Raw genomic sequence first — 25,675 nt, 5'->3', positions numbered from 1 at the left:
CTCGGTGTTACTGCAACAGGCCGTCCACGAAGGTCCAAGATGACGTGCCGCGGGGTCGACAGGTTCGCCGAAAGGCCCCAGCGACTGAGCCACCCGCTCGAATCTCGACCACCTCAGGGTCAAGTCAATCACAAACAAATCAGAAGACATCCTGCCGCACACCAAGTCGTCTTCCTGTTTCTCTACATCCAATATCAAGGAATAAACTCCACCACATCATACCTTTCACCACCTGTTCAGCCAGGTGATATTAAAGTGCATTCAAATGCCAGGACAATGATACTGCCTCCACTTCACCAACTAAGCGCTCATGAGCACTCCTGCTTCGGCGACAGAGAGGCCTCCGGGTCCTCATAGACAGAATGTCGTACTTGTAACACAGATCGAAGAGTCTAAAAACAATGACGCAGAGAAACACTCTCCTAAACCCGACTCTTCAAAACCACCCACACATCAACGTCTTGTTCTCACAGATCCCATCGCATTCAGGTGAGTTGAATTGGATTAACAGCATGAGCAGCAACTGATCCTGTCAAGGTATTTGGAAGAAGATCCTGGGGTCACAGTGGTCGAGAGAAACCAGGAACTGCCAGGCTATGAAATCTACGTCGTAGAGCAATGGGCTACTTCTCGCACTCATCCAACGTTTGTCATCACCACCTTTACAGGTGATCCGCAACATGTCGCTCAAGTTGGTATCTTGAGCGTCCCCACTGACGAGTCTGGCTGGTCACAGCGTCTACGAGTCTACTTCAAGGCTTTGAACCAATACCATGCACGACGGAAAGAAACACCACTCGGTATACTGATGATCACGAATCTGTCTGGCTTTCCCTCGTCTTTGAATGTCATTCCGGTTCCAGACGGTGATCTCAAAAAGCATCGCTTCGACTACTTTGTCGCTGAGAACCTCAAGCGCATGGGTTGCTCTGGACGCGTCGGACTTACTCTTACCGCACCGAATAGTGCTACCACTGCGAAATTCCATCAGCTGTACAAGACAAGCGACAAGAATCCGATCCATACCGCAGTCATCGAGCTTGTCAAGCTGTGCCAGGCCGCTCTTAACATATTTGACAAACTCGACTTTGATTACGTGGATGGCTTGCTATGCGACATCACCGAAAAGGCAGCCAACGACTGGTGGCTCGACATCGGTGCCGAGTTCTATAACATGGAACCGCACGACGGTATCCTTGGACCTACTACTGTCGCTGCCATGCTTGGTCTGTTGATGGGTGCTCGCAATCGTCTAAGTGCTGTCGGTGCACCTGTACCGAAAGATCCGTTCGATGTCGAAGGCATGAAGCGTGGAATATCACACTTCCAGAAATCCCAACGACTTGAGCGAACTCGAAGGCTTGATCGGCATACCCTGGATAGACTGCACAGAATCTCTGCAAAAGCAGCGAGTGCTGAAGGATGGTCGGTACCACGCGCCGTCAAGTCTACCGTAGCTGAGCTCAGCGGAAAGGGAGGTGAGATGTTGGCCGAGGTTGTCGGAAGGCGAGACAAGGCAGGTATCGCTGATATCGAGACGTCCTACATTGATCGGTTTGAGCAGCTGGTGTACGGTCAGCGCTGTAAATGGCTATGGCTGGGAAAACCTCTCAAGAACCAGTCCGTCGATCTCAAGGAGCATAGAGCAGAGGAGTATGACAGACTTTTCGGTCGCATTGAGCGGAAGCACACGCAAGAGTCCGTTACAACTGCAAGAGGAATGTCTGATGATGTAATATCACCTACATGGCCGTCCAGTAGGGACGGTGAAGGCTCTATCAAGGAAGAGACACACCTCCATCGCTCTGTTACGAAAAGGGCGACGGGCTTATTCAACGATGGAAGAAGAGGCTTCGGAAAGTTCAAAGATGCTGTTCGTGGTCATCATCCAAAGGGTTCGAAGGATGATTCACCCCTCTCGCCTACAGATTCATCGGCTCAAGACTTCAAGTCTCCTCATGCATTGCACCGCATAAACTCGACATCACCACCTGCAAGTCCAAAGGTTCAACAAGAGGCGAATGGAAATCTCGATCAAGTCTTGGAACAACGAGAATATCGTCAGAAACTCGAACGTATCGGGCGCAACGATGCTCAATACTCCGACAACCTCTTCAATAGCCCCCTGAATACCAATGACAGCGTGTTCCCTGTAGAGGACCCACAGAGAAAGTCAGAAGACGCGCGAGCAGAACAAAACGGAGACAAAAGCGACAACGATACCGATATCGACATGTTCGACACAATCTCCCGCACCATAAGCGGTGCGCCCTCAATATCCATAGCAGGCTCTGATTACCACGGCTACGACCTCAAACAAGTGCTTCCTCAGCCCTCTGATCTAGCTCAAGATATCGGACCTCTGCTCCGCAACATACGCTCCTACAGCGATTTCGAAACATTGAACTTCAGCAGTCGCTCAGACAGCTTCTATCCGCGGCGTCTGAGTTATAGCATTGCTGAGAGCAGTATACTCCCATCTACCACCCAACTTCTAGCTCCCTCATCACCTCTACCCCACACATCTCTAGAATCACAATTCGAGCACGAAACAACAATATCCTCCGACCTCAAAGCCCTACGCGCAGAAATAGCAACTCTAGACCGCAAAGAAGGAACCTGGACCCGCCAACAACTCCTCGCCACCCATGACCTACTCACCCAAGCCGACGAGGATCAAAGTTACTTGGACAGCATTTACCGCCCTAGCGCGGCAAACCTACAAGATTTACGAGATGCTAGTGATGCATTGGTCATTGATGAGAGAGATGCTCTGCATGAAGGAGCTAAAGAATTAGAAACTTTGGCAGCGAGATTGGAGTATGAAGTTGAGGGTTTGAGGGGCAAGGTTGAGGATGTAGAGGTTAATGTTGGGGATTTCGAGAGGGCTGTGGGTGGGATTGAGGGGAGGATTGGTGAGTTGGAGGATATGGGGCATGGGAAGGGGTGTATTGTTTGTTGAGATGAGGTTTTTGATGCGGTTTTGGAGTTGTGATAGAGAGGTTTGAATAGATTTGGTTGAGTGTCTTTGAGTATCGCCTTCGCTAGCCCATTGGACACGACAAACTTGAGCGTCAAATACTCTGCTCCATTGGGACGTGGTCTGGTGTATGCTGTATTCACACGTCTGTGCGAGAACCCCTGTGATTCTCAACTTGAATATGAGCGGGAGTGTTTCATGTAGCCGGCCTGTGTATTCCGAGCAGAAACTCTCGTCGGCAAACAATCAGCTTTTCACCTAGGCATGTCACGCCAATGCAAAATCCGTCTGTAGCAGATGTTCGCTGCCAATTCAGACGGCTTTCCTGTCAAAGACATTGAACGGACAGTAATCGTGGTAGGTGCAAGACATTCTATTCGTTTCTAATATACAAGAGGTGATTCGAAAGATGATGTATGTTGCAAGCGGCTTAGAACTTGTAGACCTGGTCCTTGTTGTAACCAAGCTCGGCGAGCATACCAGTAAGCTCACCCTGATCCTTGGGGCTCTTCTTGGGACCAGCGATAGCCTTGTACATACCAGGGGGGCCGCAAACAAAGACCTTGATGTTCTCCTTGCTGGGGTCGGGAAGGACGGTCTTGAGAAGGTCCTTGGTAATCATACCCTTCGGGCCAGGCCAGTCTTGTGGGGGCTTGTCGAGGGTGTAGAAGGCGCGCATACGGTTGGGGTACTGGTTCTCGAGGTCTTCCCACTCACGCTTGAGGAGGACGTCTTCCTCTGAGACGTTGCCGAAGACGAGAGTGACCTTTGTCTTGTCGTTGGGGTTCTTGAAGATGGCGCGGGCGAGTTGGTACATGGGGGTGATGCCGGTTCCACCAGCGATCAGGGCGATGTGGTCGTGCTTGTTCTCCTCCCAGGGGTACTTGGGGATGGGACCCTTCATGTCAAGTCGTTGTCCGGGCTGCATGTTGTGGAGGTGCTCGGACATGGGACCGCCAGGGTACTTCTTCACAATGAAGTCGAGGTAGCCGACAGAGTCCTCGTCGCTGACGGGGGTATAGGGGCGAATGACGGGCTTCTCCATCTCGGGACCCTTGTACTTTGTGATCAGAGCAGCTGAGAAAGAGTTAGTCATGAGTTGACGTTCATGCGCCCTACCGATGGAAGGCTATGACGCGATGGAGAATCAACATACAGGCAATGGTGAGACCGGAGACGTTGTCCTCGGGGAGGTGGAAACGCAGCTTCTTTGTGTTGTGGTTGATGACCTCGCTCTCCTGCAGCACCAGGCTGACGAAGCCTTGGTCACCACCAGTGAAGCACTTGGAAGGGTTTGCGGCCTGCTTGGGAATGTTGGACTCTTCCTCCTTTGAGGCGGGCTGGCCGAAAGCGCCGCTCTCGTTCTTGCTACCGTGCTGGCCCTCGGCCTGAGCACGCTGCGAGTACATGTAACCGCCGATACCAGCACCGGCAGCGATACCAGAGTAGAGGACGGTGTTGGAGCCAGACTTTGCGGCAGCCTCGGAGGCATAGCGGCGGACATGCTGGAAAGAGTGTCAGAGGACGGCGGAAGTTGGCGCATGAGGGCAATTGAAGACGTACGTTGGCCGCTGTCCTTGCGGGACGGAATACTGATCTGGCGAACATGTTGACTAGATATTACAAGATGAGATGGGAGAAGAGGAAAGGGAGAGGGACGGGCATTTGGCGGAGAAACGGGCTTCGTCAACTCTTTGCGAGGCCGGCGGAAAGCTGTCGACGATGATGCAATCAACACGTCCGAGCGTCGATCAAATGTTCGCGATATCCACTTCTGCCTTTGTGCCTGACAAGCAGCTTCACACCTATGTAGCTCGGAGCTACTAACCACTGATGCAAGCCATTATTAGCTTACGCGAGTTGCACTTGTCAGTGGTATTGCTAGTCTGCACAACCGTGGACCTGGTCTTGTCTTGGTGAAGCTAGCGGCAGGAGCTGTCACGAAGGTCGAGCTTGTACACATGTCATGGCAGATAAGATATAGCAAGATCAATGGATACCTAAACACATGGCAAAGTTGGTCTGCCAACGAGAATGATTCGACGTTTCTGGCGAAGCTCTTGGTTGCGGCTTTCGCCTTCGATGCTTTCATGATGGTTCCGTTTGCAGCCTGTCTCAGGTGGAGATAAGCAAACGCCGTCACCATCTCCAACTTTTCGCATTGCGCTCCGTCAAACTTTCCTACAGTCAACACAACATGAGGATCCGATTACAAGTGCAGAGGAATCGCTTGCCACCGATAAAGGTGCTATGGAAAGTTGATAGCTCCAGCACCACGGCCGAGCTGGTCACCAAGATTAGCGGCTACTTTCCTCTGGAAGCCGAAGGTTGGGGTCTGGAGGATTACACCGTCCACCTTGGTGGCTACGAACTGCTACACTTTCAAAAATTGGGAGAAGTCTTGAGGGAGGATGACGAGCTTGTGTATGTCTGCTGTTTTCTTTTCATCACAGCACAAGGCTGATCTTCGCATAGCATCCAGCCACTGCAGACCAAGGACATCAAGGCCAGAAGGCTGGCAGGCAGAGCGCAAATCTCAAGAGAAGGCAGACATCTTGTTGATGGCGTCGTTTTCGGAAGCCACAACTCGCATGCTCGAAAGCACCCTCCTATCAGGATTCCTCCTCGCAAGCCTGCCAGCTCAGACATGACATTGGAAGAATCAGATGCCCTTCTACTACTAGCCAACTTTGGCCCACCTCCTTCCGTTTCCGAAGCCATCATCGATGCCGAAGCGCCCTTCGACTATGGAGCCTCCTCTGCCCATCTCAATCCTCGCGAAGTCTCCTTTGCCCACAAACAGAGCAAGACACAGAAGCGTGTCAAGTTTGGTGATGAAGAATTCATGGCTCCCGAATACCGTAACAACGGTGCAAAGGTCATAGGCGACTACGGCTTGGACACCGACAAAAACAGAAACGACGATGACGATGACGATGACGACGACGACAATGTCGACAACTATTTCGGCGCTCTCGGCGACGACGAAGAAGACGAGGACGAAGACGACGACTTTGAACCATCTTCTGGCGATGATTCTGATGCTGGAGAAGACAACAACATGAAGCTGCTCGAGAACGTTGATGAAGCGTCAGCAAAAAGCACCTCGGACGAATCTTCAAGCGACAGCGATAGTGAGAGCGACACCTCCCGTAACGATGACGGATCCAACGACAGTGGCAGCGATAGCGACGCTCCCTCTGAAGAGCCCATCAAGAAGAACAAAGACAATTCTGCTCAACCACCTCCTGCACCTGTCACTCGATCAAAGTCCGCCGCCGCTCCAATCACAACGCAAGCTCCCCCTAGTGACGGCAAGCAGCGGACTCGTGCTAGAAACCGGCGTCGCCGCGATGCAAAGAAGCTCGCTTGGCTCAAGTCAAAGGGTCATCTAGCTGCGACTGCGAACCGCCAGGATCTCAAGAAGTGGAGAGAGGCCAACGAGGCAGGCCGTGTCTCGGCTTCAGACTCTGATTCTGATGATGAAGACTCCTCTAGTTCGGAATCTGACTCCAGCTCCGACTCAAGCTCCGACTCTGAATCTGACGCTGAAATCGAGACTAAGCAAACAGAACAAGTTGTCCCACCTGTCCCTGCAGTGAAGAAGCCGATGCCTATGGTGCCAAGACAACTCAAGGTCAAGCCAAAGGGCAAGAAGCCACTCACGGACACCAAATCTGAAGAGTTCAATCAGAAAAGAGAAGCCCTTCTGGCCTCATTACAGTCTGGCGGTGTTGACATCAATCACGATCTCTCCGCTATATCCAGCCCCTCAGAGGACGTCATCATGGATACCGCCGGACCCAGCACAGTCTCTACGCAGCCAGAAGTTCGTAGAGCTAGGCTCGATCTCGCAAGCTCCAATCGTCTACTGTTCAATTCACTTGGTGTCCGCGCTCCTAAGAATGACGCTGACAGACAACGCCTCCAAGCAAAGCTTGCCGCACCTACGCGCAAACCAGTCACAAAGTCAACCACTGCTACTACCCCTATGCGGGAACCTTCAGTCGAAGCAGAGGAGGTCGGACCTACAGATGTCAACGCTTGGAAGTCCAAAATCTCCCTCTCCGCCGTGGAGTGCGCACCAGGACAAGAGGAATACTACTACTCGACTCCACCTTTCCCATTCTACCAGCGCTGGGATCCCAGTCAGCGTACCAAGAAGCGCAAGCGTGGCTCTCAACCCTTCGACTCCTCCAAACTACAACGTACCGAAGAAGAGCTTGACAATAGCTACAGCGAATACTACAACGAAGGTGCAGACGACGACGCTCTCAACTACGGCGATGATGAAGACGAAACGGCTGGCGCACAAGAATCCGACCAGGAAGCCGCCACTGCACAGCTATTGGCAGAGTCATCAGACGCCGCCGACTTACCAGCTCTCCCATCAGATCTCTCCACCTTGCCTCCTCTGACCAACGAGAATACTGTGCCAGGCGCAATCATCGCCTTTGCACGCTTCGAAGTCTCGGCCGCCACAAACTGGGCACCTGCCATGTCTCCTGTCCGCACCGCCTCCATCCAACACGTCTCCGACAACAAAAGCCTGGGTCTGCAATTGGCAAAACGTGATATCCCCGGCAAGCAGTATGACAGCCAAGGTCGCAGATTGTTTGATAAGTTCGAGATGATCACTGGTGACGAAGATGAGGACGATGAGGACGACGGTTTCTTGGAGATTGATGTAGCAGAGATGATAGATCCTAGATTGGTTTTGGCTGCTGAGGTGCGTGGAGTGAGTGTCGTGATGGAAGACAGTCCATCAGCTGGAAGCAACCACCATAGCACTGAGATGATTGGTGTTGCGTTGTGAGGATCGGGCCCATAGGTGCAGCATGGTGAAGTAGTCAGTCAGTGAAGAAGATTATAATGCACGAACTCAGATCAAGACTTCACTTTCGACCTTTCCCACTTTTCGTAACACAAGCAAGACGATATAGAACTCGTGTCAGACATCCGGTTCTGTGACAATGAGTTCGTAGACATGGTGACTTTATCTAATGGTGATCTCTCGAAACCGCCTATCTTTGCCCTATCGGCCGAGGTCTTCCCCATATCTCCGCATCACGACCTCACAACCCCAGGTTGTCGCAACCTCCCATACAACGAGATTCAACAAGCTAATTGAACAGTCCATCCAATTGCAACTATGGCCAACCTCATCGACGACGACTACATACTAATCCCCCATCCAAACGACACCATCGCCAAAAAATCCACAACACCCAACTACCTCTCCACAATCTCCACCCACATCAACAGCCTGAGTCCAAAACTCGGTGGCATCAGTCTAGCAATCCACGATCATCCTGAGCTCAATTACAAAGAATTCAAAGCTTATACGTTGCTGGTAAACTTCTTTGAGGGAATGCATGGGTGGAAGGTTGAACCACATGCTTATGGGATTGAGACTGCTTTTATTGCTTCCTTTGAGAACGAGGGAGTTGACAAGGAGAAGGGAAAGCAGAAGGTTGTGAGTTTTAATGTCGAGTATGGTGAGTGAGCTCTTTCATCGTTTGTGAGCGAAGGAGGAAGTTTTTGTCCTGGAGGAGAGTACTGATAGAAGGCCAGATGCATTACCGGGCATTGGACATGCTTGTGGGCATAACCTTATCGCTATTGCTTCAATCTCGGCTGCTTTGGCCACGAGACATGTGATGGAGAAGTTTGGAATCGAGGGCAAAGTCGTGGTGTTTGGTACACCCGCCGAGGAAGGTATGTTTTGCTTTTTCTCCTCAGGGCTTTCCCCCAAGACACGGGAGAAGCAGAAAGTATTCCCCGACCGTGATATTCACCGTACTAATGTCGCAAGACAGGTGGCGGCGGTAAAATCAAACTCCTTGATGCCGGAGCATACACAGATCACAAAGTCGACATCTCCTTAATCTCCCACCCCGGCATAACACCCGACGCCTCTTTGGTCCGCACATCAGCCTACCTTGCCTTCTCAATTTCATACCACGGCAAAGAAGCCCACGCCGCCGCAGCACCCTGGGAAGGTATAAACGCCCTCGACGCCATGATAACAGCCTACACCGCTCTATCCGTCTTACGTCAACAAACTCAGCCCGGAGATATCATACAAGGATGCATCACTTCAGGAGGTGCAAAACCCAACATCATACATGCATATGCAGCAGGAGATTTTGTGGTAAGGTCGAGTAGTAAGAGGAGATTGGAGGGGTTGAAGAAGAGGGTGGATAGGTGTTTTGAAGGTGCTGCTGTGGCTACGGGCGCGGAGTTGAAAACGAAGATGCAGAGTAGGTATTTGGATCATGTGCCTAATGCTGCTCTGGGAAAGGGATACGCAAAGTACTTCGAAGCATTGGGGGGAAAGATGCAGAGGCCGGAAATTGAGCTTTTGATTAGTTCGACACAGGCGAGTACAGATCAGGGGGATATCAGTCATGCTATGCCGTCGCTTAGTCCTGGGTTCTGGATTAAAAGTGTAGATGCGGATGGGAAGCAAGGTGGTGGACCGCATACACCGGACTTTACAAGAGCGAGCAGGACGAAAGAGGCACATGAGAAGGCATTGATGGTTGGAACGGCGTTGGCCGCTACGGCTATTGATGTCTTGACCGTGGACGGCTATCTTGATGAGATCAAGAAGGAATTTGAAGCCAGTCAAGGGGACTAGGGCTCTAGTGCCGCCATACACCATATATCTTTTTGGTGCCAACTTACCATGATTTTCTGATATTCTATGAATTGATGATTTGTCATACACGAGCTCTGGGTCACTTCTTCGAGGAAACTGATGAGCTATGCGTGAGTAAATCCCGAAGGCTTTCCATTTTCCTCGACAGTTAGCAAAGACTTCCATGCTGCCGGTCTTGCCTCTGCAAGCTCACAGATCATCCGTTCCATATCGCGAAGCTCTTGATGACTCTGAAGATGACGATGTTGTCTTCGCGATCGGACAAGCGTGGTAAGAGGCCGTCCACATAATGCGAATCCCGGTAGATAAATCGCTTAGTCCAGCTGAATATTGGAGCCGAGGGCATCATATTTGCGACTTTGTATATGACGATAAAAGCATCGGTGTCTTGGAGACTTGTACAGAAGTTTGCTAGACATCGCGGACGGATTGGAAGATATGAAGCAGGATGGTAGCAGACAAGGGCTTGGGGGCCAGGCGTCTAGCTCTTGCCATCTCTGAATCACCTTCACTTGCAAGTTTGCATCTGAAGTCTGCTGTGATGCGTCACAAAGTAGCTTCATCCTCTCCGTTGTTGTATATTAGACATGCGGAGTAACGTGAGCGGCTCCTCGACATCTCGCATGAAATCTTCTGTCCAAGAGTAGCTTAGCTTGAGACCTCTAGACGGGCCTCGTCTTTCAGCTTGAGCTCTCCACTCGACGAGTTTTGCATCAGCAAGCCTGAGTATAGCGTGCTTGATCTCTGCACTCAGCTCAAAGCGATCCGAGATCGACGCAGTGACCTTGAACTGTGGCCTGAACACCACCACATACTCAACGATCCTCTTGATATAGGCAGAAGAGATTCGAATTGAACGGAGATGTTCGAAGAACCATGTAACCGGGGAGTTGCAAAAGGAAGGCAAGTAATCTGGCATAGGATACCGAATCATTTGACCTCTGTATTCGTATTCAGCCGGTCGTCGTCTTGGTAAGATACGTCCCATAGCAGGACTGCGTATGGAGATGACCTCGTTGCTGATCACTGACATCGATATCCGACCTGAGAAGGTAGCTATGTATCCGCTTCGTGTAGTGCGTGATACGTAGAGTATAGGGTGGAGCAGGGCGTGCTCACCCGCGGATTCAAAGACGATGCTGAGGATCATCAAGCGAAGTTCGGGAGGCAAACCCAGCAATGATGTTCTCGATGCCTCGTTGGATAAAGCTTTTGTTCGACTTGATCTGCGAGAGAACAAAAGTCGTGCCAGAGTCTTGATCCGCTTATGAAGACTCCGAACTGTGGGTGTAGTCAGCCTTCCTTTGCTATGCCTAGTTTCTGTAAGTCCGAGATGACAAGACGAAGAAGGAACAGTAAAAAGAAGAAGAGATCATGAGGCGATTGCTGTCCCTCGTACCACGTTGATGTTGAGGCCTCCATGACCGACAACAAACTCACTGTGCGTCAATTTCCTGGAACCATGCTTGTAGGGTCACCAACAAAAGCTTCGCACGGCTGCGGCTGGTATGACGTGTTCTTTATGATATGAATACAAGATGAGTAGACAAAAAGATCAATGGTGCAATATTGATGTCAACAGATGATAGTCGACGAACAACGGCTTGGAGAAAGTGGACAGCGGAACGTCGCGCAACAAAGGTGCAAAAGTAGAATTCCGACACGGGGAATTGAACCCCGGCCTCCTCGGACCTGATCGTTCTTCCGAACTGTTTGAGAGCGAGAAATCCTAGCCACTAGACCATATCGGACGTTGTTGAAGCATCCCTCATTGTTATAGACTATAACCTTCTAAACGTGGCTCTCGCATATGCCATCCATAAGAACACGCTTCACCGGCGATTCCAAACAATCAGGAGCAATTTCCATTCTCATTGACATAATCCAACCAGCAGGCCATGATGACTAGTCTAATTCTTCTTTCCCTCAGGATGCTCCTTCTCCGCCTTCCCAGCAGTCTCCTTCTGCAATTCCTCCATATGCCTATCATGATCCTTTACATCCTCCTTATCAGCAGCAATACCAGCCTCTCCCGCACTAGCCAACTTCTCATTCCACTCAGCCTTGCCTTCTTTTTGCGCTTTTAGCTGTTCTTGCTTTGTTCTCTCCAGCTCTTCGGGGGAGCGGTTGGCATCTTCTTTGATGCGAAGGTAAGGGGAAGAGACGAAGGTGCGGAGGGTGGGTGTGGAAGTGGTGGGGGATTGGAGGCGCTGGATGCGGGTTGCGCGGAAGAGGTGGAGGGTGCGTGAGTACATTGCTGCTGGTGAAAAGTGATCTGGTGGTGATTGTCAGTATGCTGGAGATTGGGCAAAGTAGGCGACGCTTGAGGCTCTTACGGTATAAGGTTTGCGGTTAGACTTTAGCAAAGTAGGTAGAAAGCTTTGATTGTGTATAAGACGGAAAAGGGTGGACTGTCTTCTGGTGAAATCGAGGGCATGCAAGCTCTTTATCACATGCAGTACTTGGGTATAGCATCATAATCAGAATGACGTATGGTGGGGCAGGGTCAAAAACCAAGGTGGATAAGCAAGCAACATCCACCCCCTACTTGACTGGCGAGCTCGGCATGAGATCGAGCAGTAATAATCTATACCAGGTACTCTCTCAATTGCGCATTCACTCAGGCATAAGAAGCTGTTGTCATGCATGGCAACTCAAACTGATTTGCGAGTTGACAGACAAGTCCACGTAGGCATCGGGAAGGACACGAGTGCTGCAAAAAGCTGGCATCAAGATTCATCGATATTGCATTCGGGCTTGAAACTTGAAAATAATCCTGGGAGGAACACACTCTGGGAAGAGTCCGTTCGGGCTGCACTTCCAAAGTGTCATCTTGATTTGCACGAGATGCGCGATTCCTCTGTCCCTATCTCGAAGTATGTCATGTCTTCGGAGTTCTTCGCTGCAAGAGGACTTGGTAGTCTTGGGGAGTGTTTCGCGTGCCTGATGAATTCAAGGCGTCATGTGCCATAGCACACGATCGCAGTGATGTTCGTTAATCGTATTGAAGATGATGATGATGACCAGAGGCTTGTTCAATCTCCGGTGTCGAGTTCAAGGTCGAGTTGTACTCCATTACTGACACCGTAGTCGTCCAGCGTGAGGTGATCCTTGAACGGTCTTTCGCCCTGTCTCTTCAACATGATCTCATGAGGCTGGCGACCAATACGCGCCGCAACCATAGCCTTGAATGCTTCTGCGCAAAGAGTCAGCATTTGTCCACAAAGCTCGGGAGTCAGAGTGTCACTTACTGACTGGGTCACTACCCAAGCAAGGAATAGCAGCCTTTGTACCCAAACGGTCATTGACATTGACAATAATCATTGGTTCTGCACGACTAGGCGCAGCAACAACCTTTGGCTTCTTCTCCTTTTCCTTCTCCTTAGGCTTGTCTTCCTTCTTCTTCTCTTTTCTCTCATCTCTGCCTCCGTCACGTCTAGGTGACCGTCTTCTGTCCCCTCCATCTCTGTATTTGTCGCGGTCGTCTCGTCTCGGTGATCGTGGACGATAGCTGTCTTGGTTACCATCACGTCTGTCCGAGCGATCGCGATATCTATCTCTATCGCCATCACTGCGACGGGGAGGTGAGCGGCGAGGTGCATCATCGCGGTTGCGATCGTCAAAGTCGCGGGTGAAGCTGTCGTTTGCGCGCGAGCCCTTGTCTTTCCAGCGGAATCCTCCTGATGATTTGGGTTTGCGCGGTGGGGAGCGCGAGCGACTCCTGTTTCTTGATGGTGGTTCTGTCATCTTTGCGATGAGTTGTATGAAGAGGGAAAGCAAGATGGCAGCTGTAGAAAGCTTGATAGGCAGCTTTTGGAGGGGCAGGGTTGCGCTTCGTCATTCCGTCATGCGACGCTGAGTCGACTTGCGAAACATGGCGGAGGCACTTTCCATCAATTGAGCTTGCACTCCGGATACTTCAGGTCAATTGGAATCCCAGATGACATGAAGAACATTCTTACCGTCCGGAGGCCTTCGCCAACTACCGTGCTATACAAAGTCTCGACTCGCTCGGCAAACAACGCATACCCAGCCCAAGTCCGTCGCATCCTCATAGGACTGGTTAGAATACTCCTAGGCCTATCAATAACATGTGTCCTGGTCGCCAAAGCATACACATCCGCTACACCGCGCTGGAAGAGCCACTCTGACTATGCTTCAACCTTTTTACCACCTGGTCTGGCGCAGATCTCGAATTCCTCGGCGGCTGGCATATCCTGGATGTATCTGGCTCCTGTCAGTCTGGCACTGTTTTCTGTCATACTGAGGAAAGGCTATACTACTGAATCTTTGCTGGTCATCCGAGGGATGGGTGTGCAGACGACGACGAGTAGTCCCACGTATTTGAGTACTGCGACGACAAGATTCATTCCTACGAACATGATCCAGGACATTTTCATTCATGAGGCATTCAAAGGATTCGAAGTGAGATTCTATCTCTCTATTGTGGTTGAAGGCGAGCATGATGTCGTTGTGGTGTTCCCGGTAAGTTTACTGAGATTCATATAACAATCTCAATGCTAACACTTTCCGACAGAGCATTCTCCCGAAAAGAAAAATACTAGAAGAGGTCTGGAGGGGCGCGAAGTCATGTCTATACGAGCCAAAATAATAATCTATGGCTATCGTCTATTCGTCCCCATCGTCCTTGCGCATGAACTTGGGCTTGTAAGGACCCTTGCGCTCAAGATACCTGGCATTCACCACCTCCACAGGCTCCATTCTCTGCTTGCGAGCAATGGGAACATAAGTACCCACAGGTTTTGGCCAATCTCCTCCATCGAACAATCTAGGACTCCTCTCCGTCACTGGCGCCAGCTTGACATCCGCAGGCGATCGCTTGCCTTGTGCGGCAACGATATCCATCAGACTACCGGCCAGAATCTCGTCGATCTTGCGCTTGTGCCAGACCTCCCAGATCGAGTCCATGATTCCTCCTTTGCCGAATTTGCTATCGCCACCATCGAGGTCGGGGCGCTTGTTGGTTTCACGACCACCAGTTTCACCGACGTATACCCAGTTCATTGCGTCCTCTCTACTTTTGTCATTGTCTTCGTGATCGGGGAAGATGCAGTCCCACAAGACTAGTGGTGCGTCTGTCGCCATCTCGTACTTCGGCTTTGTCGGGTACTTGTCCATGTCCAGCAGATCCGAGACGATCGACGGTGGCTCAAAACCTTGGCCAACTAGGAACAGCACAGCGACCAAGTGGCGGACCTGATGCCACAAGAAAGCTGAGCCGTTCACATCGAATGTGTATATCTTCGGAATGCTCATGTCATAACTCGAGCCCGTCTTAGGGACCTCGTTCGCATGCTGAGCAAATGCCGGGTGCGAAATGAAGCCTGCAGGAGCCCGACTCACGTCCACCTCCTCGATCGACGCCTTGAAGATCCTCCTCTCGAAGTTTGTAATCTGTTTCGCCGGGTCCACCTTGCAGAAGTTGCGGAAGTCATGGGCACCCTCATATCTCTTTGCCGCATCGCGCATAGCTTCGATATCCAAACATCCTTCTCTTAATGTTTTTCCACTGGCTGTCTTCATGAGACCTGCATGTCCGGGCACAGGCGCAAAAGCCGGCTGAGTGAAGAAGTATCGGTATCGTCGTTCACGGCAGTTGAATCTGGCGTTGAAGTCGGCAGGAGGGGTAGGACACCAAGCGAGCATCCTGATGTCTTCGGGCAAGACACGGTTGAGCAGTTGAATGTACGGTAGCTCGTCTGCAATGTGATCCCAAGGCTTTTGTGGCTTCTTGTCCTCCTTCTTCTTGGCCTCTTCTTTCGCATTCCCCTCAATGCCTTGCATCTCGTCCGTGTTTTCTTCCACTGGCTTTTCTTCCTTTGGCATTGGCTTGAGACTGCGGACGCGAATACCGACGACTTGGCCAAAGGCACTGACACCTCTGTCTGTTCTTCCACATTTCGAGTAATCTGTGCCTTCCCAGTCAATCTCTCCTTCCTTCAATTGTCCAGCTCTTGTAGGAAAGATCAAGCGTGTCTTGATCAAAGCCTTCCACAACTCTTCCTCAATCGTAGGCAACGGTGTCTTATTTCCAGAATGATGTTCGAAGCCATTGTATCTCTGTCCCAAGTACGCAAACTTCAATGCAATGTGTCTGGTATGGTAGCGACTAGCATCGAAAGGACGATCCTGTTTTTGCTTCTTCCTCGGCGGGAGTGCGACGGATGGATCAGAGATGGGCGCGATACGGTTGCTGCGTAGTTGAGCTTCTAGATCCGCTACTCGCTTCACTAGTTGTTCGTTTGTCCAGGAAGTGTAGTCTGGTGTTTCTGCTGGGTCTGGGAGACCCATGGCTATTCGTCTCGCACGTCGAGATGCTGTGCGGATTGCGATGTATGGACCAAGAGATACAAAGACCGGTGCTCTGGCTTTTAAGAGATTGGCGCTCGCTGTGAAGGTCAGGGACCGAAAGGATAATGGCATGCGGTGTCGCGAATTGATACCGCAGTAAACACTTTTTTCGTGACTCTGAGAATCATGATGCTCATGGCGGGGTAGGCGCCAAGGCCGAGCACCTTGCTATCTCAAGCTATCTGCTATCTTCTCCTTTGGGCGGCCCTCCGGCAAGGGGAACAGCTCGATAGGCTCATGGTCAGCTATGGAGATGAGGAACAGTGTCACTTGAGGATCGCAATGTTGTTGATGGTCACAGTATGTCAATCATCATCTTATTAAATATACTGTTATTTGAGCTTGACCAAGTGGTCATGCCGTCGTGTCTAGTCTATTGCTCAGAGTACCATCTTCCACCTCATGATCACATTACCCAGCCGTCACAACGACTATTTCACATGCTTTTCACGAGCAACCCGTGCTTATGAAAGCAATCCTGATTCGAAGCCATCAACAAACGTGCCAGCCCGTCCGAGATGAACTCGCGAGAATCAAAGCGGAAATAGTTCCATGACTCGGCCGAACGGCAGAAAGCAAGAAACCCGGGCTTGCGAAGATTGCCCACCGGCCCTTTTTCGTGCTTCTGCTATTGCCCAATTCCCCCATGCCCGGGCTACCGCGCGATTCGATGTTCTATTTGCAAACACCGCTCTTCACATCCTCCGATCTGGAGGTATACGTCCAATTTTGGCTTCAATATTGGAAAGAGAGCTAGGGAATTTCAGTCCCAGCCAACCCGCGTGCTGAGTTTCGGCATGCCGTCACGGCGGATCGTCGGCCGGCGATACTGTCTGTTGAGACCGATGCGACTCGACAATGCATCGCGGTTGTGGCTTGTTTTTGGCTTGTAGAATTTGAATGGCCTTCCAGAAATACTGTTGTCTTGTTTGGAAGAGGCAAGCCGCTTAGCTCATTCAGGGGCCTGCAACGAGCGACATGCGGCGTGCAATTGTGTTCATGGACGGAATCTGCATTTGGAAAGGGTTGAGGGTTTGCCAGGCGTTGTTGACGAAAGACTGGAGCCACTGTTCCTCTTCTTGCGCCATCTTCATCTGAACCTTGGCCAACTTTGAACGCTTGATTGTAATTCCTGGTACCACTGATTGTCTTCGGGGGTAGATAGTTTTGGTCGGCGTCATGAGAGACATTTTGCGCTCCGAGAAGTACGAGAACGAGGGGAGTGTCGTATCCTCGGGAGTTCCGGGGGGTGTCATTGCCAGTTCAAGCTTCTCACACTGGCGAATCAGGTCCTGCATGCCGAGGTTCAGGTCTTCTGCCTTGGGCTCAATGTATTCGTAGTAATCAGGTCCCCAAAGATCATCCTCACTAAGGGCATCTTGCAAAGAGCGGAGGAAGAAGTCGAACGAAGGGAGGGTAGGGCCGTCACCAGGCTCCGGTCCCTTTGCACAAGAAAGTAAACATGCCGCGGCCATGAGTCGGATCTGAAATTCGGCGTCCAAAGCGTGTTGCACTACGCAAGCAGGGCAGTTCTTGCTGAGACACCAATCCTCGTCATCGGCCAGGAACGATGTAAGCCAGACGAAAGCGTTACGGCCCTTGTTTCTGAAAGCGAACTCGATGTCCTCCGGCTTGATGGCCTTTGTATGTTTCTGAGCAATCTTTGTTGTGTGATCGTGAAGTGCAACTACAGGTGCGAGCAGAGCATGGAGGATATCCCTCATGAGAATCCAGGCCTGTTGATCTTCGGTTACGTCTGTTTCATGGTCTTTGCAGAAGTCGTTGCAGCATTCATTAGAGAGATGGTCACGGAGAATGCTAAATCCTTCAGAGTCTTCTAATAAGATAGCATCCTGTACTGTGATGAGGAACGGTGTTGTGTTCGGCGAGGATAGACATGATGTGGTGGAATGCATCTTGGCGGAAGGGAGTGCTGAAATCGAGGGGACTCGATAAACACCGGACGGAGGAGAGAAACCTTGATAGAGGGAGGGAGAGGGCGTTCATCATACATATACCTGGCTGACCGTTTAGCGCCAATACTTAAACTCGAATCAAAATTGGCTCTCTTTGCGCCATGTGAACATGCTCTCAGGGTTCATGACCTTTCGTCAGCCTTCAGGGCTCTTCACCGGCGAAAATAGTCCTGACGCATGGACATAACGACACATGACCGCGACTCGTGGAAAAGCGACTAGTAGCGTTTGCGGTTTGCGGACCAACCGTTCAAAGACATTTGGTTGCTTTTCGCGACGAGATGTCGAACATAATGAATCCTTTGGACAGCAGATGTAAGGTCTGGAGATTGCTCTTACAGCGACTCAGAATCGCGATCGCCTTGCTGGAGTCACCATGATCTCCTGGCTCCTCAGCCAACCGGAGTGCGCACCTTTACTGCAACTCACATAGTCTGAAGGCTGTCCTCCACCTTCCGAAAGCTTTGTCTCACCTTCACTTACCGCCTCGGCTCGAGGACGGGTAATGATGGCTCTTTCTCGGCAACCTTCTGACGATGTGGCTTCAGATCTGGCAGGCTGGAAGCATCGAGCCTTCATGTCGGCCCGCTCTAAAATGCCGTGAGGAGAAAACATTGCGAATCTGATACTCGTTACAGGATTGTTTTTTCCCGTAACAGCGACCGTTGCAACTCTGCGACGTATCTTGTCGTTCATCAGCCTATATATTGAGTGTAGCATCAAACCCAGACCCTTCACTTGTCCCTCCGGTAGATCAGTCTATGTCATGGACCCCCACATACTTGAAGAGCCTGGATGCTCGTCTTGGAGGCGCTTGGGACTCGTCTAGAACGGCCAAATGCGACGCCTCTGAACATAGCCGGTATCTGTCTCAGTCTGTGCGACTCCTTCTCTACGGAATAACTCTACCGGCTGATCTCTTTTGGCTTCACGAATACCAACACGTGGGACTCCATGGGGTAAAGACGGAGAGCATGGGGCGCGACTATTAAGGAGTTGCCGAGTCGGGTCGGAGACGAGAATACTACTGCCCGCTGCTAGCGAGGCCCTTTTCGTACGAACCGACTATGCGTATGACAGTTCTGCCGCCGAGGCTACATATCCTCAGTTGTGCGATGTGCTCCGACTTCATCCTCGTCCTCGAGCCGAGTTCACTAGTGTGGAGGAACGAACAAGTCACACGGCCATGGATTTCAGTCTTGAGCTGTCGTTGCGAAGGAATACGAGCTGTCGGCTGAGAGTCGGAACCAGCTCCAATGCTGCGAGGTTCTTCGGCATTGAGTTCACTCAGCGCACTGTCCTTGCTGGAGAGTTCAGCACTTAATTGTCAGCTGTGCTTTCTGGTCTTCAGGCCGAGCGAATTTGTCCTGACAATTGTTTCGCGAGTGAGACTGCTCAGACCTGCCGACCTCTATACCTCAGCGCTACACCACTTGGAAGCTTGAAAGCTTTCGATGACCTACGGCTCGCGCAATAAGAATCGCGCTGTGGAATGCTCATATACGAGAGGCTTCTGTGCTCGAGTGTGTTTTCCTGACGGCTATCGGAATGCTCGGCATCTTCATCTGGCTATCGCAACCCTGTAAACCTGTTGTTTGACTGCCTTCGATGTACACATCGGTCCTATGCCGCGATGTTACGGATCTCTACTACAAACTTTGCCGGGCTTGTATGGCAAATACACCGCAGGGTGGAGTCTTCCTGTGTGCTAGGATCTCACGTTCTCTCCTATCCCGATGCAGGGCAAGAATGAACTGTACAAAGACACAATCAATTTTGAAATCAGGAGGGCCCTACTAGTACGGAGAGCAGACTAATCGACTCGTCTCCAGGCGGGTCACTACGAATCATGGAACTCGTTGTGCTTCAAGGCAGCTAAAGTCATCATTTGAACGCACACTCCTAGGTTTGTAATTCGCGCCTTTCGGCGTTCGTTCAGGAAGCTCCTACTGGCAAGTCGATATGTTCTGTCACCAATCACTCAATTGTGTCGAAGAGGTGTCGAAGAGTATATGCTTATCACAATTTTCCCTTGCTACAAATCATTCCCAATTGCAACGTTGAGAGTTGCAGCGATACTTGACCGCAGGACTGAACATTGGTATGTGCACCCTTGCAGACCTTCACGAGCGAGGGGCTCTCTGCGACCAGGTGGCGAAGGGTTTTCTGGACGCGGAAGGCCTGGACTACGAAAGCCCTGAACAGTCAGTAAGCAATGAGAAGCGATACAAGGGTAGACTTCAGCACCTACAACTTCCTCCAGTCGCTCTGAATCAGCAGAGCAAAGACTCCGTTGCCAAAGGGGGTTTTCAGCCAGTGCAGAACGTCGGTGATGTGAAGGCTCTTCTCTACGGAAGGGCGGATGATGGTGGCCTTGTCGCCGTAGGTGTCGGGGATGGCAGAGGAGACGTTGAAGGCCCTGAATGAGGCGGTGTATCCTACTCACCCAGGGTCTTGGGATTTTGGAGGTAAGCTGCCTCGTATAAAGGCAGAAGGATGGGATTACCCTGTCTAAGCAGTTTATGTGGTGATGAGGAATACGGCCGGTCTCCTAGACGAGAAGCAGGGACTCGGCCTCCTAGAAGACCGATCTGGCCTGGGTTGCCAGGAGATGCTTGATGGCGTCACCAAGAGCCCTGGAGGTGCCGTCGTGCTCCTTGGGCAGCTGGACGACCATCAGAGCGCTGGCTACGAGGTCTGCGTTCTCCCCAAGCGAGGAGGTGAACGAAGCAACTCTGCCGACCGCAGACCTCAACGAACAGCGTCTGAAGTGCGGCGGAGGTCTTGCGGCAGGGGTCATCTCTGGACTGACGAAGGTAGACAGCGAGGTTGAGCTGCCACTTTGGATCCTCGCCAGAAGGATTCACAGGCCGTGGCCTGGCGAGCTCGAGCACGCACTGCTTGCTCGCTCTGGCCTTGCATTTTTCAAGATGCGTGGCCATACCATGGAATCAATGCCGGGTGGCTGAAGGGGTGTGGGCGTGTTGGAGAATTGTGGACAGAAATTACCTAAGGGTTTGTTGACAATTTGAGAGTCGTCTCTGAGCGTTGTGAAATCTGAAAGCTTGATGAACAGGACGGAAAATCGAAGAAAGTGGATTCTAATTTGTGACCGCCGATTACAATTGGCTCCTATTCATTACAAGTGAAGACAGAGAAAGCAAATTATGCAAGTGATGCTCACAACCACCAGATAAAGCCAAGCATAACACTGACAAGACCAACACTCATACCAGCGATTTGTCTGCTCGGGCTAGCCATACCAGTCTGGCTGGCTGAGGCAGCAGTTCCAGAGCTAGCACCAGTGCTTGTGCCAGTGGTGGAACCAGTGCTACGGCTACCGCTTCCACTGCCGCTACGGCTACCAGTTGCGCCGGTACCAGTTGCACCAGAAGTTGAAGTTGCAGGAGTGGTGGTTTGAGCCTCGTAGGCCTGGCCGACGGTAGGCAGAGCGACGTTCCCGCTTACTTCCCAAACTCCAGAAGTGTACGCAGGGCACTCAGGAGCGGAGTTGGTAGGAGAGTAGGCGGCTTCTGAAACACTAGAAGGGGTGAGAGTCTTCCACTGGTTGCTCAAGTTGTAGAAATCGGGTGAAATTGGCGTAGGAGTTCCACTACGGGTGAATCCGCCGACCGCATTGGTTGCAGTTGGGTCAGTCTGAGGACCATAATTTATAAGGCCGTAGTTGTTCGCCTCCTCCAACCATTCATAGATCATGGAACCGCTCCAGTAAGGTGCCATCTCGGAACCGAAGATGGCGGCTTGATCGTCAAAAGTTCTGGGCTTGGGAGTGTTGCATCCAACCTCGGAGAAGAAGATGGGAATGTTGTACGAAGTGATGTCATGAGTCAACTGCTCGTAACCAGAAACTTCATAGGTAGTTTGCCCGCACCACTCGTATGAATTTAGTGAGAAGAAGTCTAGAGCATCTGAAGAGTTGGTACCGCAAGCAAGATAGTTTTGAAGGTTGGGTCGAAGGGAGGAGATGTCAGCAGCAGAGTAGCCGACAGGGATGTTGCGGTAGTTCTTGCTGTTACGGTAGGACTTCATGTCACGAGCGGCAGCCTTGACATAAGGAGCAGCAATTGAACCGTTGCTGGTGGTAAGGACCTCATTGCCAACGAAAAAGCCAGCGGTGTTGTCGAATTGCTGGAATTCATCCATGACCTTGGCGAATGCATCGTACTGTGACTCGTTCCAGTGAGGGGAAGTTTGCTCGATCTGAGTGTTGAAGGTATCCAGATCAACAAAGAGATATATTCCAGCGTCCGCGAATGTCGACATACAAGCCTTGTGGTCGGCATCGGGGTCAACGTGGTAGACACGGATGGCGTTAGCGCCGAGAGTCTTCATCAGAGATGCATCCAATTGGCACTGGTTGTTGTCGATGAGGGGGTCCTCAGGCACAAGCTGGTAAGCGATACCTGGCGAATTGTCAGATTATTGAACCGAGCAACAACATTGCGTAACTCACCCTTGACGAAGTACTGATTTCCATCGCTAGTAAAGAATTTGCTTCCCTTGACCGAGATCGTGGGAATAGCAGACGCAACTGCAGCGAATGCGATGCTGGTTGCAATGCTGATGGAGAAACGCATTTTAATGGATTATTTGCTTAGAAAAAGCAAGCAAGTGAAGTAGATGGGAAACAGTATGCCTGATGATAAGAAAATTTCAAAGGATGTTCGTTGCCGTCGTTGAGTGGATACGAGGACAAACGCGAGGCAAGGGGTTGCGGCTTCCTCAAAGAACACGAGGTCAAGAAATGAGTGGGCGAATGCAGAAGGACAATCAAAGAACGATGCGGCGCAAGAGGAGAGACAACAACAGTAGGTCGCACCTTTATGAAAAAGCAGGAAAGCCTTCGGCTCCCACCTATCTAGAATCCTACCTTGAAGTTTTAGTCCATGTTTTAGCGGCAGCAAAAAGGATGATCTGGCTCAGACTGGGGATCCACTGCAGTTTCATCGCGCAATTCATCCCCATGGAGAACCGAAGATCATTGAGCTGTCAAGAAGCAGGCACCCGATCGGACTGCAGGAAACAAGCGCTACTACTTGTCCTTCTATGCAGCTGCTTGAACGACAACTCGTTCGTTGCCTTTGATCACTGCCGGCAGCATTCTTCTTCGTTGAACTGCTGTCGCTAATACATCGACAAGTGGTCTGTGCAAAAACGGGCTGCCGCCGACAATCTCTTGAAAGTTGTCCGTAAATTCAGGTTTGGAGCCGCGGCTGCGGCGCTGTTCTGCCGCCGTCTACGGTTCGCCTCAAGAGCAAGGTTTGGTCGTACCAACTACAAGGAGGGCTGACTTTCCTCAGCAGCTCAGCTTGACAGGACGCGCGGTTTCACGGAGACTGGTCTTTTCAGCAGACAAACTGGACTTCATGCTGCAAGCTGAACTTCTGAAGCCCTGGACATGCTTGTTGGCCACAGTGTCAGCCACAGGTCGACAGCCACACCAATATTTAATAGAATTGCGGGCATGCCAGAATGGGTCCCTGTGTGCAAAATTGTGTCACACCCTCTCTTCACGATGATCAAAGCAGGGCAACGAAGACCTGTACATAGGCACAGTGCTATTTCGTATAAATACACCTTACGCCGGGAGTAGTCAAACAGAGGTATCTCGGTGTCATCACTCCATATCCAAAGAAATTTTTGCCTTAAGACAGCTACAAGTGTGACAATTTATCACATACAAGGAGGTGTCGCTCCGGCTCTCTTCCCTGACTAACATTGCGTAGCGAGAAGCTGCCGAAAGACACACAAGTATCTCATTCGCATGACTCTTGCATACAAATCGATGAGGAGACATTCAGTTTGACCTCCTCCATCCCGGATGACAATCAGCCGACTCTGATAGATGTTAGTGGTCTAGTCGAGCTCGCGGAACTCTTTGCCGCAGGTGTCTTCTTTCACGCCAGGGCTCGCAATTTACGGCGCAATCAGCATTCCACGCGTCTCCTTCTCAACGTCCAAGAAAAATATCAGTACCCAATGCCGAATGCAAGCACCCCAACTTCCATCAGACATAGCAAAACAAAGACGTCAACTGCATTCATGTCGTGCAAAAGCCTTTGAAGAAGCACACCATCTCCGAGCATCTAGGCCTCCACTTCACCGACAGTACCATCGAGCAGGGCAAAACTGCAGTTGAGATGTGCACAGAGTGGAACACCAAGCTGCCTTTGGATCGAAAGACTGACGTCGTCGACTTTCTTCCTCCCATCTTGTGCATCGCGCTGAAGAGTGGCGAGAAGACGTCAATGCCTGACATAGGCCTGCTAACGGAGCTGCTCGAGGGGGTTGCCTTTAGGCTCGAGACACTGGACGGCCAGAAGCGCGTCGTCTTCTACAAAACAGTCTCACTCGTATACCTTGACGGTCCACAGCATTTGGTAGTGGCGAGGTGGGTCCAGTGGAGGCAGAAGTGTAGTAGGCCGCTCTTTATGTCATGGGTGGGGCTGCTCACCAGTAAGAGTGTCTTTGCTCTCCGGTTTCTAACAAGGGGTAAATATCAAACCGCCGTGATGCACAGTATGATTGAGCGTGCAGGGATATGTCTAGGGAAAGCCGATGTCTCTTAGGAGATCTGGGAGCCTATGGGGTAGTAACTCGGCCAACCCCCCTTGTGCACTGAGGAGTTTACGCGAGAATCTACTCTTTGACTTCCTCGAACTCGGTGAAGAGAAGAGTCAGCAGAGAAGCGCTGCTTACCTGACTCTAGTTGATCGTCTCGTACTCCAGTGTGAGAGGCACACTGATGCGGCCACAATCAACCTGGGACCAAACGCTGGCATCGGCTCTCTCACTTGACGAGGGAGTGGCTGTTCACGGCAAGGTGGCCCACGCCGCGTTGCTACAAATCCGCGACGTACTATGCTAGGCCCCTATGGTGGGAACATCGCCAGATGGAACCTCCCCGTGTGCTACTCGAGTAGGTTCTGACCCTTACTTTCCATCGCGATACAGGGCAAGAATAAGCCGTGAGAAGGCACAAGCATATTCTAAATCGAGAGGTCCGTACGGAGAGTGGACAAGACGACCCGTCTCCAGGAAGATCACTATATCTGGTGGGTTTCATTGTGCCTCGAGGCAGCCGCAAGCACCAGCACTCCGCCCCTTTGCGGAGCCATGCTTTCGAGTGGTCCCTACTCTTAGCCAGGCGTCAGGGGCCCAGCCCTTATCACCCTTAACCTTCTCTTCAAAGGCCCACTCAGGAGCGATGGCGACGTATATGAAGGCGTGATCAGATGTGAACCCCCGGACAACACCTTGAGCACCGGCCTTCATCGGTAAGGCTCTGATAATGCTGCCAGTCGCGATGTCCTCGAAATGGCGGCCACCTCTGTAGTCCGTGGTCAAGCTTGCGCTCTCGCAAGGGGATTGTATGTAAGCAGGTGCGTAGGAGTGAGAGGGTCCAAACAGTTGGCACACGAGCAGGGTGATGACTCGTGTGGCTGGTGTCGTCACGAGGACACAGATAGCAGGAGTGTTTGGACGAAAGTCACGTCGACATACAGGCAAAAGCCATCTTGTATGCAAGGTTTATGGATTTGTAGCACGGCAGAATAGCTTCGTATACCAAGAGTTTTGACATTCTTCGCTCTAACTTGCGAATCTTGAAACCTCAGCATGGAGCCAGGGTGTTCCTCGTAACCTGGGTTCTGTGAACTGTAA

General features: G+C 51.2%; 12 protein-coding genes across 12 annotated transcripts; 4 read left to right on the top strand and 8 right to left on the bottom strand.

The window, feature by feature from the left end:
• The first annotated feature begins 118 nt into the window (after nt 1-118).
• AUEXF2481DRAFT_109398 (uncharacterized protein) lies at nt 119-3,161 on the top strand. Its single transcript, XM_013487269.1, has 2 exons — nt 119-489; nt 538-3,161. The coding sequence occupies exons 1-2, from the start codon at nt 311-313 to the stop codon at nt 2,960-2,962; spliced, it is 2,604 nt and encodes an 867-aa protein (XP_013342723.1). The 5' UTR covers nt 119-310; the 3' UTR covers nt 2,963-3,161.
• Nucleotides 3,162-3,332: 171 nt separating this feature from the next.
• Nucleotides 3,333-4,588, bottom strand: AUEXF2481DRAFT_89970 (uncharacterized protein; the record flags this gene model as incomplete). The annotated part of the gene is made up of 3 exons (XM_013487213.1): nt 3,333-4,057; nt 4,137-4,485; nt 4,544-4,588. 3 exons carry the CDS (start codon nt 4,586-4,588, stop codon nt 3,411-3,413), a joined length of 1,041 nt encoding a protein of 346 aa, XP_013342667.1. The 3' UTR covers nt 3,333-3,410.
• A 162-nt stretch (nt 4,589-4,750) lies between these two features.
• AUEXF2481DRAFT_41364 (uncharacterized protein) lies at nt 4,751-7,830 on the top strand. The gene is made up of 2 exons (XM_013487135.1): nt 4,751-5,404; nt 5,456-7,830. Exons 1-2 carry the CDS (start codon nt 5,178-5,180, stop codon nt 7,794-7,796), a joined length of 2,568 nt encoding a protein of 855 aa, XP_013342589.1. The 5' UTR covers nt 4,751-5,177; the 3' UTR covers nt 7,797-7,830.
• Nucleotides 7,831-8,132: 302 nt separating this feature from the next.
• AUEXF2481DRAFT_6237 (uncharacterized protein) lies at nt 8,133-9,623 on the top strand (the record flags this gene model as incomplete). The annotated part of the gene is made up of 3 exons (XM_013487032.1): nt 8,133-8,478; nt 8,555-8,698; nt 8,800-9,623. 3 exons carry the CDS (start codon nt 8,133-8,135, stop codon nt 9,621-9,623), a joined length of 1,314 nt encoding a protein of 437 aa, XP_013342486.1.
• Nucleotides 9,624-10,203: 580 nt separating this feature from the next.
• Nucleotides 10,204-10,677, bottom strand: AUEXF2481DRAFT_30727 (uncharacterized protein; the record flags this gene model as incomplete). The annotated part of the gene is made up of 1 exon (XM_013487088.1): nt 10,204-10,677. One exon carries the CDS (start codon nt 10,675-10,677, stop codon nt 10,204-10,206), a length of 474 nt encoding a protein of 157 aa, XP_013342542.1.
• Nucleotides 10,678-11,174: 497 nt separating this feature from the next.
• On the bottom strand, nt 11,175-12,094 carry AUEXF2481DRAFT_295496 (uncharacterized protein). Its single transcript, XM_013487268.1, has one exon. It carries the CDS (start codon nt 11,897-11,899, stop codon nt 11,555-11,557), a length of 345 nt encoding a protein of 114 aa, XP_013342722.1. The 5' UTR covers nt 11,900-12,094; the 3' UTR covers nt 11,175-11,554.
• Nucleotides 12,095-12,679: 585 nt separating this feature from the next.
• On the bottom strand, nt 12,680-13,391 carry AUEXF2481DRAFT_30725 (uncharacterized protein; the record flags this gene model as incomplete). Its single annotated transcript, XM_013487087.1, has 2 exons — nt 12,680-12,840; nt 12,896-13,391. 2 exons carry the CDS (start codon nt 13,389-13,391, stop codon nt 12,680-12,682), a joined length of 657 nt encoding a protein of 218 aa, XP_013342541.1.
• Nucleotides 13,392-13,490: 99 nt separating this feature from the next.
• AUEXF2481DRAFT_295478 (uncharacterized protein) lies at nt 13,491-14,213 on the top strand. The gene has a single exon (XM_013487267.1). It carries the CDS (start codon nt 13,590-13,592, stop codon nt 14,151-14,153), a length of 564 nt encoding a protein of 187 aa, XP_013342721.1. The 5' UTR covers nt 13,491-13,589; the 3' UTR covers nt 14,154-14,213.
• Nucleotides 14,214-14,273: 60 nt separating this feature from the next.
• Nucleotides 14,274-15,956, bottom strand: AUEXF2481DRAFT_30724 (uncharacterized protein; the record flags this gene model as incomplete). Its single annotated transcript, XM_013487086.1, has 1 exon — nt 14,274-15,956. One exon carries the CDS (start codon nt 15,954-15,956, stop codon nt 14,274-14,276), a length of 1,683 nt encoding a protein of 560 aa, XP_013342540.1.
• Nucleotides 15,957-16,972: 1,016 nt separating this feature from the next.
• Nucleotides 16,973-17,932, bottom strand: AUEXF2481DRAFT_30723 (uncharacterized protein; the record flags this gene model as incomplete). The annotated part of the gene is made up of 1 exon (XM_013487085.1): nt 16,973-17,932. The coding sequence occupies one exon, from the start codon at nt 17,930-17,932 to the stop codon at nt 16,973-16,975; it is 960 nt and encodes a 319-aa protein (XP_013342539.1).
• A 2,079-nt stretch (nt 17,933-20,011) lies between these two features.
• Nucleotides 20,012-20,792, bottom strand: AUEXF2481DRAFT_6233 (uncharacterized protein; the record flags this gene model as incomplete). Its single annotated transcript, XM_013487031.1, has 3 exons — nt 20,012-20,189; nt 20,244-20,430; nt 20,621-20,792. The coding sequence occupies 3 exons, from the start codon at nt 20,790-20,792 to the stop codon at nt 20,012-20,014; spliced, it is 537 nt and encodes a 178-aa protein (XP_013342485.1).
• A 380-nt stretch (nt 20,793-21,172) lies between these two features.
• Nucleotides 21,173-22,590, bottom strand: AUEXF2481DRAFT_6232 (glycoside hydrolase family 72 protein; the record flags this gene model as incomplete). The annotated part of the gene is made up of 2 exons (XM_013487030.1): nt 21,173-22,416; nt 22,467-22,590. The coding sequence occupies 2 exons, from the start codon at nt 22,588-22,590 to the stop codon at nt 21,173-21,175; spliced, it is 1,368 nt and encodes a 455-aa protein (XP_013342484.1).
• Nucleotides 22,591-25,675: the final 3,085 nt, after the last annotated feature.

This window comes from Aureobasidium subglaciale (assembly GCF_000721755.1).
Source record: "Aureobasidium subglaciale EXF-2481 unplaced genomic scaffold scaffold_14, whole genome shotgun sequence".
NCBI classification, from domain to species: domain Eukaryota; kingdom Fungi; phylum Ascomycota; class Dothideomycetes; order Dothideales; family Saccotheciaceae; genus Aureobasidium; species Aureobasidium subglaciale.
Note: the sequence above shows the minus strand (reverse complement) of the source record. Positions and strands in the feature narration are given on the sequence as shown.

Coding starts and splice junctions, on each gene's coding strand:
- AUEXF2481DRAFT_109398 (XM_013487269.1), top strand. CDS start 311: ATGAGCACTCCTGCTTCGGCGACAGAGAGGCCTCCGGGTCCTCATAGA. Junction 490..537: donor ACAGATCCCATCGCATTCAG/GTGAGTTGAATT, acceptor GATCCTGTCAAG/GTATTTGGAAGAAGATCCTG.
- AUEXF2481DRAFT_41364 (XM_013487135.1), top strand. CDS start 5,178: ATGAGGATCCGATTACAAGTGCAGAGGAATCGCTTGCCACCGATAAAG. Junction 5,405..5,455: donor AGGGAGGATGACGAGCTTGT/GTATGTCTGCTG, acceptor ATCTTCGCATAG/CATCCAGCCACTGCAGACCA.
- AUEXF2481DRAFT_295496 (XM_013487268.1), bottom strand. CDS start 11,899: ATGTACTCACGCACCCTCCACCTCTTCCGCGCAACCCGCATCCAGCGC.
- AUEXF2481DRAFT_295478 (XM_013487267.1), top strand. CDS start 13,590: ATGAAGAACATTCTTACCGTCCGGAGGCCTTCGCCAACTACCGTGCTA.